The 13,465-nt window shown below is 40.2% G+C and overlaps 1 protein-coding gene across 3 annotated transcripts in view; it reads right to left on the bottom strand.

Annotated features, from left to right (window-relative positions):
* The window catches only part of tanc1b (tetratricopeptide repeat, ankyrin repeat and coiled-coil containing 1b), a 201,023-nt gene that overhangs the window by 35,860 nt on the left and 151,698 nt on the right, over positions 1-13,465 (bottom strand). For all 3 annotated transcript variants that reach the window (XM_043693814.1, XM_043693815.1, XM_043693816.1), the window contains 3 exons: positions 11,252-11,488; positions 7,263-7,448; positions 6,065-6,143 (listed from right to left, as the gene is read on the bottom strand). In XM_043693814.1, coding sequence (XP_043549749.1) covers positions 6,065-6,143; positions 7,263-7,448; positions 11,252-11,488 — 502 coding nt within the window. The remainder of the gene's footprint in view (positions 1-6,064; positions 6,144-7,262; positions 7,449-11,251; positions 11,489-13,465) is intronic.

Here is a 13,465-nt window from a genome sequence, read left to right as displayed (position 1 = left end):
AATTTCCGAAAACTGTGACCTATGGATGTCAGAAATCCAGAAAATGGCGAAGTGGTTTAAAAATCTCAGGTTTCTCTCAACAATTTTTAAACATTATCATGTATTCCCAACTTAATTACTTGCTATACATGAACCTTTCGTAATTCATGTATCAGGGCACCCAGATCCTTCAACATCTCTGCACTCTGAAATGTCTCACTATATGCTTTTTCCTCTTCCTGGCAAATGGACAATTTCACGTGTTGCCTTATTTACCAAATCTTTATCTTCTCCCTTAATCCATTTCACAGACAGAGTTGAGCCAGCGCAGACTCAAGGCACTCAGACTCAAGGAAGGCCAGCAGGGACTCCCTGCTTTAGAAAGTCTGCAATGCTAATCTTTTAACTTTATTTTCTTCATTGGTGCCAGAAATGTCAACTTTGTATACATTTTGCTGTACTCACATCTCCCTGTACATGTCATAACAAACCTAATTCTAATCTGTCTCTACCAATTTGTAGCCTCCTTAGTTATTCTTCATAATTTATTCTCCTACATTTCTTAATTCCATTAGCAATTGTGACAACTACACCTGTGGTCCATCCATCCATGTAATCTTTATGAACTGTAAAGTGAAACACCAGAATATGATACACCATTTGTTATATTTTGTCAACAAGAAAATGACTCATTTAGACCTAATTTCTGCTTTTTACTTTCCCTCATTTACGTTTTTGTTCACTCCTATCTTCAGTCACTTCATTTCTTTTCCTTTTTGTAGAAATGTAAATGTTTTATCATTCAACTTTAATTTCGTCAACATTCTGATATTTTTCAATCATTGAATATTTAATTACTTCAATTCTTATTCTCTTAAACTTCTTTATATTATGAAAGTGCATTTTAAACAAGAAATGTCATAATTCACACCTAAATTTGATCCTCTGAAATGCATCACCTCGTACTTGTCGGAATTAAACTCCATCTACTATTTCTGTGCCAAGTCACCAATCTATCTACATCCTGTTACATCCTTTCAGAATCGGCATTATCAACAACTCCACCAATCTGCGTGTCATCTGCAAACTTACTAATCAGACCACCCACATATTCCTCCAGATCATTTATGCAACAGAAGACCTAACTCTGATCCCTGTAGAACACCTTCTATAACCAAGCCAGTTTTGTACCCATCTAGCCAGCCCATACAGAATTCCACATAATTTTACTTTTTGTACCAAACATGTGGGACTTGATCATATGCCTTACTAAAGTCCATATAAACTACATTCACAGACCTTTCCTCATCAATTACTTTGTCACCTCTTCGAAAAAATCTATCAGGTTGGTGAGACATGACCTTCCCCATACAAAGCAATACTGCCTGTCATTAACTAGTCCATTTTCTTCCAAACGTGCATATATCTTGATGTTCAGTATCTTCTCAGAGAGCTTCTGCACCACAGACATCAGTCTTACCATCCTATAATTTCCTGGATTATCCCTGCTTCCTTTCTTAAACAAGGGAACTTCACTGCATAATCTGCAGTGTTCTGGAACCTCATCCATGGCCAAAGAGGATGCGAAGATATCTGCTAATACCCCAACTATTTCTTCACTTGCCTCTCACAGTAACCTGAGATAGATCCCATCTGGCCCTGGGAACTTGTCTACCTTAATGCAATTAGGATACCCAACACTTCCTTCTTCAAATTATTGACATTCTCTAGCGTTTTCACACACTCATCCCTGACCTCAACATCAGTCATGTCCTTCTCCTTGGTGAATACCAACACAAAGTACTCATCAAGGATCTCTCCCACTTCCTATGCCTCCACGGAACTTCCCTCCTTTCTCCTTGAGTGGGCCTACTCTTTCCCTTGCTACCCTCTTGCATCTAACATATGCATAAAAAGCCTAGAGATTCTTCTTGACCCTGTTTGCTAAAGATATTTAATGGTCCCTTTTAGCCTTCCTAATTTCATGTTTAAGTTCCTTCTAACTTCTCCATTCTCAAGGACTTCATCAGTTTATAGCTGCCTAGTCTTATGGTGTGCTTCATTTTTTCCTTTTGAATAAGCTTACAATTTGCCCTGGGAGAAAGTGAGAACCGCAGATGCTGGAGATTAGTCGAAGAGTGTGGTGCTAGAAAGGCACAGCCGGTCAGGCAGCATCCAAGGAGCAGGATAATTGATGTTTTGAGTATAAGCTCTTCATCAGCAATGAGGGGGTGGCCCAAGAGGGCTGAGATATAAATGAGAGGAGGGTTGGGGCTGGAGGAAAGGTAGCTGAGAATGTGATAGGTCGATGAAGTTGGGGGTGAAGGTGATAGGTCGGAGAGGAGGGTGGAGCAGATACGTGGGAAGGAAGATGGACAGGTAGGACAGGTCAAGAGGGTAGTGCCAAGTTGGAAGGTTAAATCTGGAATAAGATGGTGGGGGGTGGGGGGGAGGGGAAGTAAAGAAACTGGCGAAATCCACATTGATCCCATATGGTTAGAAGGTTCCAAGGCAGAATATGAGGCATTCTTCCTCCAGGTCTCAGGTGGTAGGGGTTTGGCAGTGGAAGCAGCCCAGGACCTGTATGGGGTTGTTTTGTGCATGCCCCGGAGATGTTCTTTGAAGCGTTCCTCAAGTATCCTGTCTCCTCAGTGTACAGGAGACTACATAGGGAGCAACAGATACAGTAGATGTTGTGTGTGGAAGAGCAGGTAAATCTCTGACGGACATGGAAGGCTCATTTGGGTCCTTTGATGGAGTTGAGGGGAGGTGCGTGCGCAGGTTTTGCAATTCCTGTGGAGGAGTGTGGGTTGGTGGGGGGCGTTGACCTAACAAGGGAGTTGCGGAGGGAATCGTCTTTAGGGATGGGAGGGAATAAATATCTTTGGTGGTGGGTTATGTTTGTAGGTGGCAGAAATGGAGGAGGATAATGCAATGTATCTGGAGATTGATGGGTGGAAGGTGAGGACTGGGGGATTCTGTCCTTGTTGTGGTTGAAGGGATGGGGTTCGAGAGCGGAGGTGCAGGAAGTGGATGAGATGCGCTAAAGGGCATCATCAACTACATGGGAGGGAAAATTGCAGTCTTTCGAGGAGGCAGCTATTTGGTATGTTACGTGGTGGAACTGGTCCTCTGGGAGTAGATGCAGCAGAGGCAGAGGAATTGGGAATAAGGGTGGAGGCAGGGTGCGAGGAAAGTCCAGGTAGCTGTGGGAGTCAGTAGGTTTGTAGTTGATGTCCATTTGAGTCGGTCACTGTTAATTGAAATGGAGGGGTCTAGGAAGGGGAGGAAGGTCTCCGGGTTAGTCCAGGTGAACTTAAGGTCGGGATGAATGTTCGTGAAGTTGATGAACTGTTCAACTCCTTGTGGGAACACGAGGTGGCGCTGATACAGTCATCGATATAGCAGAGGAAAAAGGTGTGGAATGGTGCCAGTATGGCTGCAGAGAAGGACTGTTCCATGTATCTGAAGATACAGGCATAGCTGGGGCCCATGTGGGTGCCCATGGCTACCCTTTTGGTCCAGAGGAAGTGAGAGGATTCAAAGGAGAAATTATTGAGGGTGAGGACCAGTTCAGCCAAATGAATGAGTGTCGGTGGAAGGGTACTGATAGGGTCGATGGGACAGGAAGAAACAGAGGGCTTGGAGGTCATCGTCATGGCGGATAGATGTATCTATGGACTGGTGAAGGTGAGACGTTAGGGACCGGGGAAACTAAAGTCATGGAGGAGGTGGAAGGCATGGTTGGTGTCCCAAATGTACGTGTGGACTTCCTGGACCGGGTGGGTAGGATGGTGTCAAGGAATGTAGAGATGAGTTCAATGGGGCAGGAGGAGGCCAAGACGACAGGTCGACCGAGGCAGTCAGGTTTGTAGATTTTGGGTAGGAGGTAGAACCGGGCTGTGCGGGGTTCCTGTACTATGACGTTGAAGGCTGTGGGTGGGAAATCCCAATGAGGTTGTGTATAGTCTAGGTGATGATGGTTTGGTGATGCGAGATAAGATTGTTATCAAGGGGGCAGTAGGAGGAAGTGTCCACGAGTTGGCGCATCTATGGTTCCTGAAGCCTGCCATTCCTATCCTTCAGTTTTTCAGGGACATGCATGTCCTGGCCTTTAATAAACTGGTCTTTAAAAGCCTCCCATATGACAGAAGTAGATTTGCCCTCAAATAACTGCGCCCAATCCACATTCCCCAATTCCTGTCTAATTTGGGCATAATTGGCCCTTGCCTGATTAAGCACCCTCATCTGAGGGCCACTCGTACTTGGTCAATGACTACATGAAATCTTATGGAGTTGTGGTTACTAAGCCCAAAATGCTCTCCGACTGAAACATTGATCACATGTCCTGGCTCATTTCCTCATACCAAGTCCATTGTGGCCTCCTTTCTGATTGGATTGTCAACATACTGTCTCAAAATGCCCTCCAGGACACACCTAACAAATTACTCTGCAGCCCTCACCCCCTCCTCCTTCTCCAACCTCCCTCACTCCCTCCTTCTCCTGGCTATAAGGGAGTCTCAGTCAATAAGAGCAAAGTTGAAATCACCCATCACAACTACTCGGGTTTTGTTACAACTTTCCAGTACCTGACTGCATATCTGCTCCTCTGTCTCCCAGGGGCTATTGGGAGGTATATAGAAAACTCCCAACATTGTCATTTCACCCTTCCTATTCCCGAGCTCCACACAATGCTTCACTGCAAGATCCCTCTGATCTGTCCTCCCTCAACACAGCTGTGATGTGATGTGATCTCTAATCAGCAATTAACATTCTCACCTCACTTCCTTTCTGTCCTTTCTAAAACTGCGATATCCTGGAATGTTAAGCTGTCAGTCCTGCCCCTTCTTTAACCATGTCTCTGTGATGGCTATAATTCATAATTCAAAGCAGGAATCCAAGCTCTTAGTTAATCTATTTTACCTGTTATACTTCTTCCATTGAAGTCAATGCACTCCAGACCTCTAGTTCCTCTGAGTCCTGCAACTTCCCTCAGCCTTCTCTTACTCAAAGCTATTCATATCTCAATCTCACTTTTGTCCCTGTTGTTTCAGTGCCCTCCCATGTGTTACTAGTTTAAATCCTCTCAAAGAACTCTAGTAAACCTCCAATTCAGAATACTGGTGTCCCTCCAGTTCAGGTGAAACCCATCATTCCTGTACAGGTCTCACCTTCCCCAGAAGGCATCCCAATGATCCATATATCTAAAGCCCTCTCTCCTACACCAGCTCTGTAGCCATATATTCAACTGTACTCTCTCAGGTCCTAACCTGTAGCACAGGTAGTAATCCTGAAATTACTACCCTGGTAGTCCTGCTTTTTAGCGCCCTACCTAACTCACTGAATTGTCTTCACAGGACCTCTTCCTTCTTATGTGATGTATTTATGTATGACTTCATAGAATCATAGAACCCCTACAGTGTGGAGATAAGCCATTTGGCCCAACAAGGCCACACTGACCCTCTGAAGAGTAACCCACCCAGACCCATTCCCCTACCTATTACTCTACGTTTCCCCTGACAAATGCACCTAACCTACACATCGCCCTGAACACAGTGAGCAATTTAGCATGGCCAATTCACTAAATCTGCACATCTTTGGATTGTGGTAGGAAACGGAAGCACTTGGAGGAAACCAACGCAGACACTGGAAGAACGTGTAAACTCCACACAGACAGTCGCCCAAGGCTGGAATCGAACCCAGGTCCCTGACGCAGAGGCAGCAGTGCGAACTACTGAGCCCTTGGTAAGGACACAAAACACTGTATATTGATTGGTAGATGTGACAATAATTAATAAGTATAAAGTTAAATTCAAGTACAGTAAATTATCTTCAATATAATGACATAAGTGTTGCATACATTAGTGCTTCGTGATAACTAATAAATCCAATGATTAAGTTAAATTGTAATCATAATGAATAATTTTGATTGTTATCTGATAAAATAATAAGAATATGTATCACAAAATCGTTACAGTGCAGAAAGAGGCACTTCAGCTCACCATGTCTGCAGATGGCAGTCTTTTAGGCTACAAGTCTTTAATTATAACGCAAACAGAAAAACGTGCAAACCTGGGTCAATTACCTGTTTCACCCCAAAGTGTGTCACAACTATTGATGTCTACTCTATGATCATCTTGAAGATCGTGTAGATCCTTCACAATCTATAAGTAGTGTAGATGTTAATAAAGAAAAAAGTGAAAGGATGAGATAATAAAAATTTGATTTTTTTTCTCACAAGCTTTAAGGTTCAGAGAACAGAGTTACAGAGCAGTTTTTACCAAATTATTTACGATATTTTGGGTAGGGAGAATTTGTGAATAAAATTATGAATTTAATTGACTAGTTTGAAAACCAAAATTAGACCAACAATTGGTACCACAATAAAAAAAAATCAGAATAAAAAGGGATGGTACAGAACAGATAGGTTGCCCAGGGAAGAAACTACAATAAGTGATGTTAGGATTCTTTTCAGGAGGTTCTTCACAAAGTGATCGACACTTGGAATGAACTTTTGAGCAGAGAAATTATGACAAAAATTTTAGAATCTTTTAAGAACAATTTAATGCAGCAAAAGAGGATACTATAAGGTTGCTTTGGATTGATGTATCAAAATGCACAGAAAGGCCTCTAGCATATTTGTATCTTATGAACAAACTGTTCATGGTTTTGCTTTAATATTTGTGGGTTGGAAGTATTTTGCAATACAAATTTAGAAAAAATGAGGAATTATTTATTTGGATTTCTGCTGTATAACAGAGTTATCTCACTGGGTCTGTTCATTGACACCATGAGGCAATGTGAGAGCCATTCACAGTAACTCTTCCACCTACATCCAATGAGAAACTGCCTGTTGACAAATAACAGGTAAAAGTTGTGTGTAAACAAATTCTTCATCTAGTATTTGAGAAAAATTGGGTTCCAAAACAAAATGTATGCAAAAAACCATTTTGCTTGTAAATATTTGCAAATATTCTACAATGTATACATGGATGCCACAACACAACACACCAACACAATAAATCTTTACTTCTAAGTATGCCATACGGAGAGATGCCAAACAGATGCAAAGATCTTCTCAAATCAGGAAACTTGATTTCATTCTATTACAAGCTCACTGATTTGCATGTCCAATGGAGGATTACCTCAAAAACATTTTTGCTTAATCAAATGTTGCAGAAATATAAATCAATCATATTCCTCAAGGCATTTAGGTGGAAAATGCCTACATTTATGTATGCATAATATAAGCAGGTTAATATTACTCCTGTATGGGAACTTACATCAGCATGTCCCATGCTTGCTGCTGCAACCAGAGCTTGCTGAAGAGCCTGACATTTCCTGAAAGAATGCTGTGGCCTAGTGGTTAACGTCCAATTTGCTTGGAGTAAATACTCAATAACATCACGATGACCTCGTAACGCAGCATGAACCAATGCACATTGACCATTTTTATCTGTGTAATCAACCTGGAAGTTAAGCATTTGAATTACTTCAACAGAAATAACTGTACCTTAGACTCAGACTACCATAGTGTGATAGGAATTTCTGGGGTCAGCTAGTAGCCCCAGTATCCTCTGACTTTTATCGACAGAGTGTTCAAAGATCTACAGTATTCAAATGACCTTTATTACTTAGCTATAGCTAGGGACTCAAGAGAATTTAGAAATAATATGCCAGAGTCTCAGAACAAAGGATTACAGAGGCAGTTAAAGCTTGGATTCAGTCGTAAAAAACATTTACCAAAACATTCATAACTGTGTGTTATTCAAAATTGTAGGAGAAAGTGAGGACTGCAGATGCTGGAGATCAGAGCTGAAAATGTGTTGCTGGAAAAGCGCAGCAGGTTAGGCAGCATTCAAGGAGCAGGAAAATCGACGTTTCGGGCATGAGCCCTTCTTCAGGACATTCCTTCGGACATTCCTGAAGAAGGGCTCATGCCCGAAACTTCAATTCTCCTGCTCCTTGGATACTGCCCGACCTGCTGCGCTTTTCCAGCAACATATTTTCAGCTGTTATTCAATATTGCTCTACAAGTTATTTTTATTAAGTTATTACTTTTTAAAACTTTTCACATGGTAGTTTTTAACTCACATTGGTATTATTCTTATTTTTATTTCATTATTCCAATGTAAGTTAAATTTTCATATGCAATTAAGGGTATGTAAGCTATGGGGAGAAAAGGTACATCAAATGGTACATATAATTTTGAACTCTGATCTTCTGAAATTTATCATTCATAAACAAGACTATGAAAAGAGACTGCTTCAGTTTCTCTAATAGCAGCACAATACTGCAAATGCAGGAGAAATTCAGTGGATTTGGCAGCATCTGTGGACAGAAACAAAGTGAATATTATGAGTCCATGATCACACTTTTTCAGAAATGAACGGTGTTGGAAAATGTTTTACAGAATTTTGACAGAGACAGAGGTGGACAAAGGGATGTAGAGACCCTTTGCAAAAGATAAAGGCCAATTAGCCTTACATCTATTGTTGGAAAAGTATTGCAATCAATATTAAGGAAGTAACAGCAGAACATCTGGAAATTCAACCACATCAAGAGGACATTTTGTAAGGCTTGTCCAGCGAGGCCATATGGATAGAACTCAAGAGCAAGAAAGAAACAATCACTATGAAGAGTTATACTAAGTCTGCTAATAGTCAGTGGGAGACAGAGGAACAGATATGCAGACAAATAATGGAAGGATGTAAAATAAAAACAAGGATTGTTGTCGTGGGTAATTTTAACTTCCCCAATATTGACTGGGGGGCTCCATTAGTGCAGGGATTTAGATGGGGCAGAATTTGTTAGGTACATCTGGAGAGTTTCTTGAAACAACCATGTAGATAGTCCAACTAGAGAAGAGATTGCTAGAACTTATATTGGTGAATGAGCATGCCCATGTGATACAAGTTTCATGGGGAGGCATTTTGGGAAAAATATCCATAACTATCTTAAAATTGCTGAATTATGATCAAAGATAAGATTGATCCTCAGGTGAAAGTGCTAAATTGGGGGAACACTAATTACAACAGTATTAGACAGAAACTGGAGAAAGTAGATTAGAGGTGACTGTTTGAGAGCACATCCAGATCTGACACGTGGGAATCTTTTAAAAGCCAGTTGATCAGAGTTTGGGACCAGCATGTCCCTATGAGGATGAAAGACAAGCATGGCAAGATTTGGGAGCCCTAGATGATAGGAGAGGAGTACAAATGACAAGTGTTCAGACACTCAACTGTATTCACGACAAAGATAGTGGCTACAAGAACAGGTCAAAGGTTAGGAATATTGCAACAAGTAACTCACCACCCAACTCCCCAAAGCCTGTCCATCAGCTTTGGACATGGCAAAAGTGAGGACTACAGAAGCTGGAGATTGGAGTTGAGAGTGTGGTGCTGGAAAAGCACAGCAGACTTTTGCCCGAAACGTCGATTTTCCTGCTCCTCTGATGCTGCCTATCCTACTGTGTTTTTCCAGCACCATACACTTGACATAATCTACATGGCACAAGTCAGGAGTGCGATGGAATACTTGCTACTTGCCTAGATAGGCGCAGCTCCAACAATAGTCAAGAAGGTTGACACTATCCAGGACAAAACAGTTTGCTTAATTTGCACCACAACCACAAAAGTCCACTCCCACCACCACCATGCTCAGACACAGCAGCATATACAACTCACAGGATGCATTCCAGAAATTCAAACATACTCAGATGGCAAGTTCCATTAAATCCCTGATCACTTCCATCTAGAAAGACAAGAGCAGCAGATACATGGGAACACCACCAGCTTAAGTTCCCATTCAAACCATTCATTATTCTTACTTGGAAACAGATTGACCCAGCAACAGTGAAGGAATGGCAAAGTCCTGGAACTCCCTTCCTAAGGGCACTGTGGGTCAACTCACATCAGGTGTCCCTCCCTAAGAGCATTATGGTTGCACTGCAACAGTTCAAGAGGGCAGCATACTATCACCTTCTCAAGGGCAATAAATGCTGGCCAGCCAGTGATGCCCACATACCATAAATGAATAAAGCGGTATTTAAAGTTTTATCAAAAAGGAAAAGAAAGGAAGTGCAAGGAAAAGGAAACTGAAATCAGGTAAGGCCCTTGAGGAATATAAAATAAGCAGGAAAGAACTTAAACTAGAAATTATGAGGGTTGCAAAAGGGCCATGAGATGTCTTTGACAAATAGGATTAAGAAGAATCCCAAGGCATTTTATACATATATTGGGAGCAAGAGCGAAACTAAGAAAAGAGATCCATTGAAGGACAAAGGAGGGAATTTATGAGTGGAGCCAGAGGAAGTAAATGAGGTCCTTAATGAGTACTTCATATTAGTATTTCACTAAAGGGAAAGACAAGGATGATATGTTGACATTATTGGGCATGTCCGTATTAAGGAGGATGCAGTGTTGAGTATCTTGAGAAACATTAAGTCCCCAGGGTTTGATGAGATCTATCCCAGAACACTGAAGGAGACAAGGGGGGAATTTTTTGTGGTTTTGACAGAGATCTTTTGACAGAGTCTGGCAAGGTCCCAAAGGATTGCAGAATGTGTTGATCCCTTGTTTAAGAAAGGCAACAGGGAAAATCCAGGAAATTATAGCCCAGTAAGCCTTACACTGGTGGTAAGGAAATTACTGGATTCCTCGAGACAAGATTTACTTGCACTTGGAAAAGAATGGACTTAGGAATAGTCAACATAGCTTTGTGAAGAAGAGGTCTTATCTCACAAATCTAATTGAGCTTCCTGAGAAAGTGACAAAAACGGTGAATGGGAGCAGGGCAGTGGACATTGTCTACGTGGAGTTTACTCAGGCAAAGTCCCTCACAGTAGCCTGGTTGAGGAGACTAAGTCACATGGGATCCACAGTGAGTTGGTAAGTTGGATCCAAAATTGGCTCAGTTACAAAAAACACATGGCAGTTGTACAGGGGTGTTTTTCTGACTTGAGGTCAGGCTTCTGCTGTTTGCAATATAGTTAAATGACCTAGATAAGAATGTAGATGGCCTGATTAGTAAGTTTTCAGATGACATGAAAATTTGTGATGTTCGCAATCGCATGGCATAATGAATTATAATGAATTATGTTGTTGGCTTTTGCAATTTAAGATTGGTTCCTCCTTTCTTATGACTTAGAAAAATCAACACAAATACAAAAATCATTGAAATTGACAAAAATATACTTATGAATTTTGGTGGATATTACAGCAATTAAATCTACAAGTTTGTTTTAGAAATCTTCAAAAAAAACTATCCTTACCTTTGCTCCCTTCTTGCAAAGAAGATTCACAATATTCAAGTGTCCCGCAGCTGCGGCATGACAAAAGGGAGTCATCCCACTTTCAGAAACATGGTCAATGGTAGCTCCAAATTCAAGCAACAGATTTACCATTTCCTGATGACCAAGATGTGACTGAACACAGAGGATGGGCGCATTGTTCAGGACTTCAGTTCGGTAGTTCACAATCGCCCCTCCCAAAATCAACAATCGACTCACCTGCAATTTGTTATAGAAATAGAACATTATTCCAAAACCTACTTTGAATATTCTAATTTATTTATACCAGTGGGTTTGCGCTTTCATCCTAAATAATAATAAAAACCTTCTGAAAGAGTGTTGTCTTAAAATACTTATAAAATTGGTCCAGGATACTTCAACTACAAAAGACAATGCAAGTTATCAGCAGCAAACTAGACTGTTTCACACAAAACTGGTCAAATTAACCAAATTAATCCTTGCGTTGACTCAAGACGTAGACTAGTCTCAAAGACTTGTGCTGTAACTGGATAGTTTATGTTTTAAAGATATAATTGTAATTTTAGTAATTGACAAGTTAACTGTAAATAAATGGAACACCTGGTTGAAATGGAACTGGAAAACAACAGTGGTCAAAGGTTATCCCCCTGTGTTTATTTAATGAGGTGAGAACTGGAAGTGAGAAAACTTCTAGTGGGTGACCATCTGTGAACCTTTGGTAGGGCCAAGAGATCCACAATTATGTCAATATAGTAACGTATCATTTAAAGTTATGCTTGCATTCCAAAGTCACAGGTTCCCACAAGTATCCATGTTAAAGCCGAAACTAAATTCCTTCTTACCAAATGTAAAATTTGAAACAATGTACCAAACATGGAGAAATGTGCATTCCTGGCTGAAACAATTTGCAAACTAAAATAAGTCAATAAATATACAATATTTGGTAAAATGCACTGTAAAATATTTAAAGAATTAAAGAATTTTAAACAATTTAAAAAATATTTAAAGAATATTTTAAAAATTTCAAGAATATTTAAAGAACGTATGCCATTTTGAGATTGACCAGGCGCCATCTAGTGGCAGAAGTAGTTAGCTAGCGAGGACTACCTGCAGAGACCAACCTATGCCACTTTTTTAGAATCAATAGCTTCAGTACTGAGAGGAGGCATTAGCTGGGAGTGGAGGAGCTGAACACCAGAACCAGGTAAGAACAGAGAGGGAGGACAAGAATGTGAGTCAGGCCAGGTCCAAGTGCAGAAGACCCCGGAGGTAACAATGAACACTGACAGCTTTAAAGCTGAATACTGAGATTAAAAATAGAAGCTTGGTGTATGGGATGACAAACACAACATCTGGATTGAAAGCAGGAGTGCAGGCACTAGAAAAAAAGTTCATTGTTGTATTGTAGCACACAGAACAGGGTGTCTGTAGCAAAACTATCTTAAAGAAAAGTCAGTGTTAAATGGACATATTGACACTACTTTATTCATGGTGTTAAAGCAATCAATATTACCATTTATACATGTGTAAAAGTTGATCTCATGTAAAAGTCAACTCCTTATTTTTGGACAAAAAATCTTGCATTTTCCATATATCTCATGTAAACATCTACTATATCACATTATAAACCTCTTACAAAGGAAACTGCATGTTCCCATTAACTCAAACAAAATTGCATTCATTCATTCATACCAGTAACTCTACTCACGTTCTTTGTTTACAATATTGAGTTTCTATTCATTCATTCACTCATAACTACTTAGCCCACTTGGTTTTACTACAGTACGTTTTGATTGATTGATTGATTGATTCATTCATTCATTCATTCAGACCGGTACTGTCTATCAGTACTTATCAAACTTTGTTCATTATACATTCAAATGTTAATATCGTTAAAAAGTTAATTATTTTAATCGTGTTATTATATCTGAATAAAGTGAGATATATTTGCGACATATATCTTCAATTCTTTGACAAATCTGTTAATGTTGTTGAGGTTCATTATATGCAAGAGTAAATGGGAGGGAAACAGAAGAATTGGGCGGGAAAGTTCAAGACACTTACACATTCAGAATTTAATAAATGCTTCATTATACCAGGCCATGACAATGTTGAAGAGTGTGATTTTTCAGGATTTTAATGAATCTTTGACATGTTAAATGTTCGTACCGGTATGTATAAATTATCCGGTAATTACCTTTACCGTAATTCATTGTG

The sequence above is a fragment of the Chiloscyllium plagiosum genome, chromosome 7 (genome assembly GCF_004010195.1).
Source record: "Chiloscyllium plagiosum isolate BGI_BamShark_2017 chromosome 7, ASM401019v2, whole genome shotgun sequence".
NCBI classification, from domain to species: domain Eukaryota; kingdom Metazoa; phylum Chordata; class Chondrichthyes; order Orectolobiformes; family Hemiscylliidae; genus Chiloscyllium; species Chiloscyllium plagiosum.
Note: the sequence above shows the minus strand (reverse complement) of the source record. Positions and strands in the feature narration are given on the sequence as shown.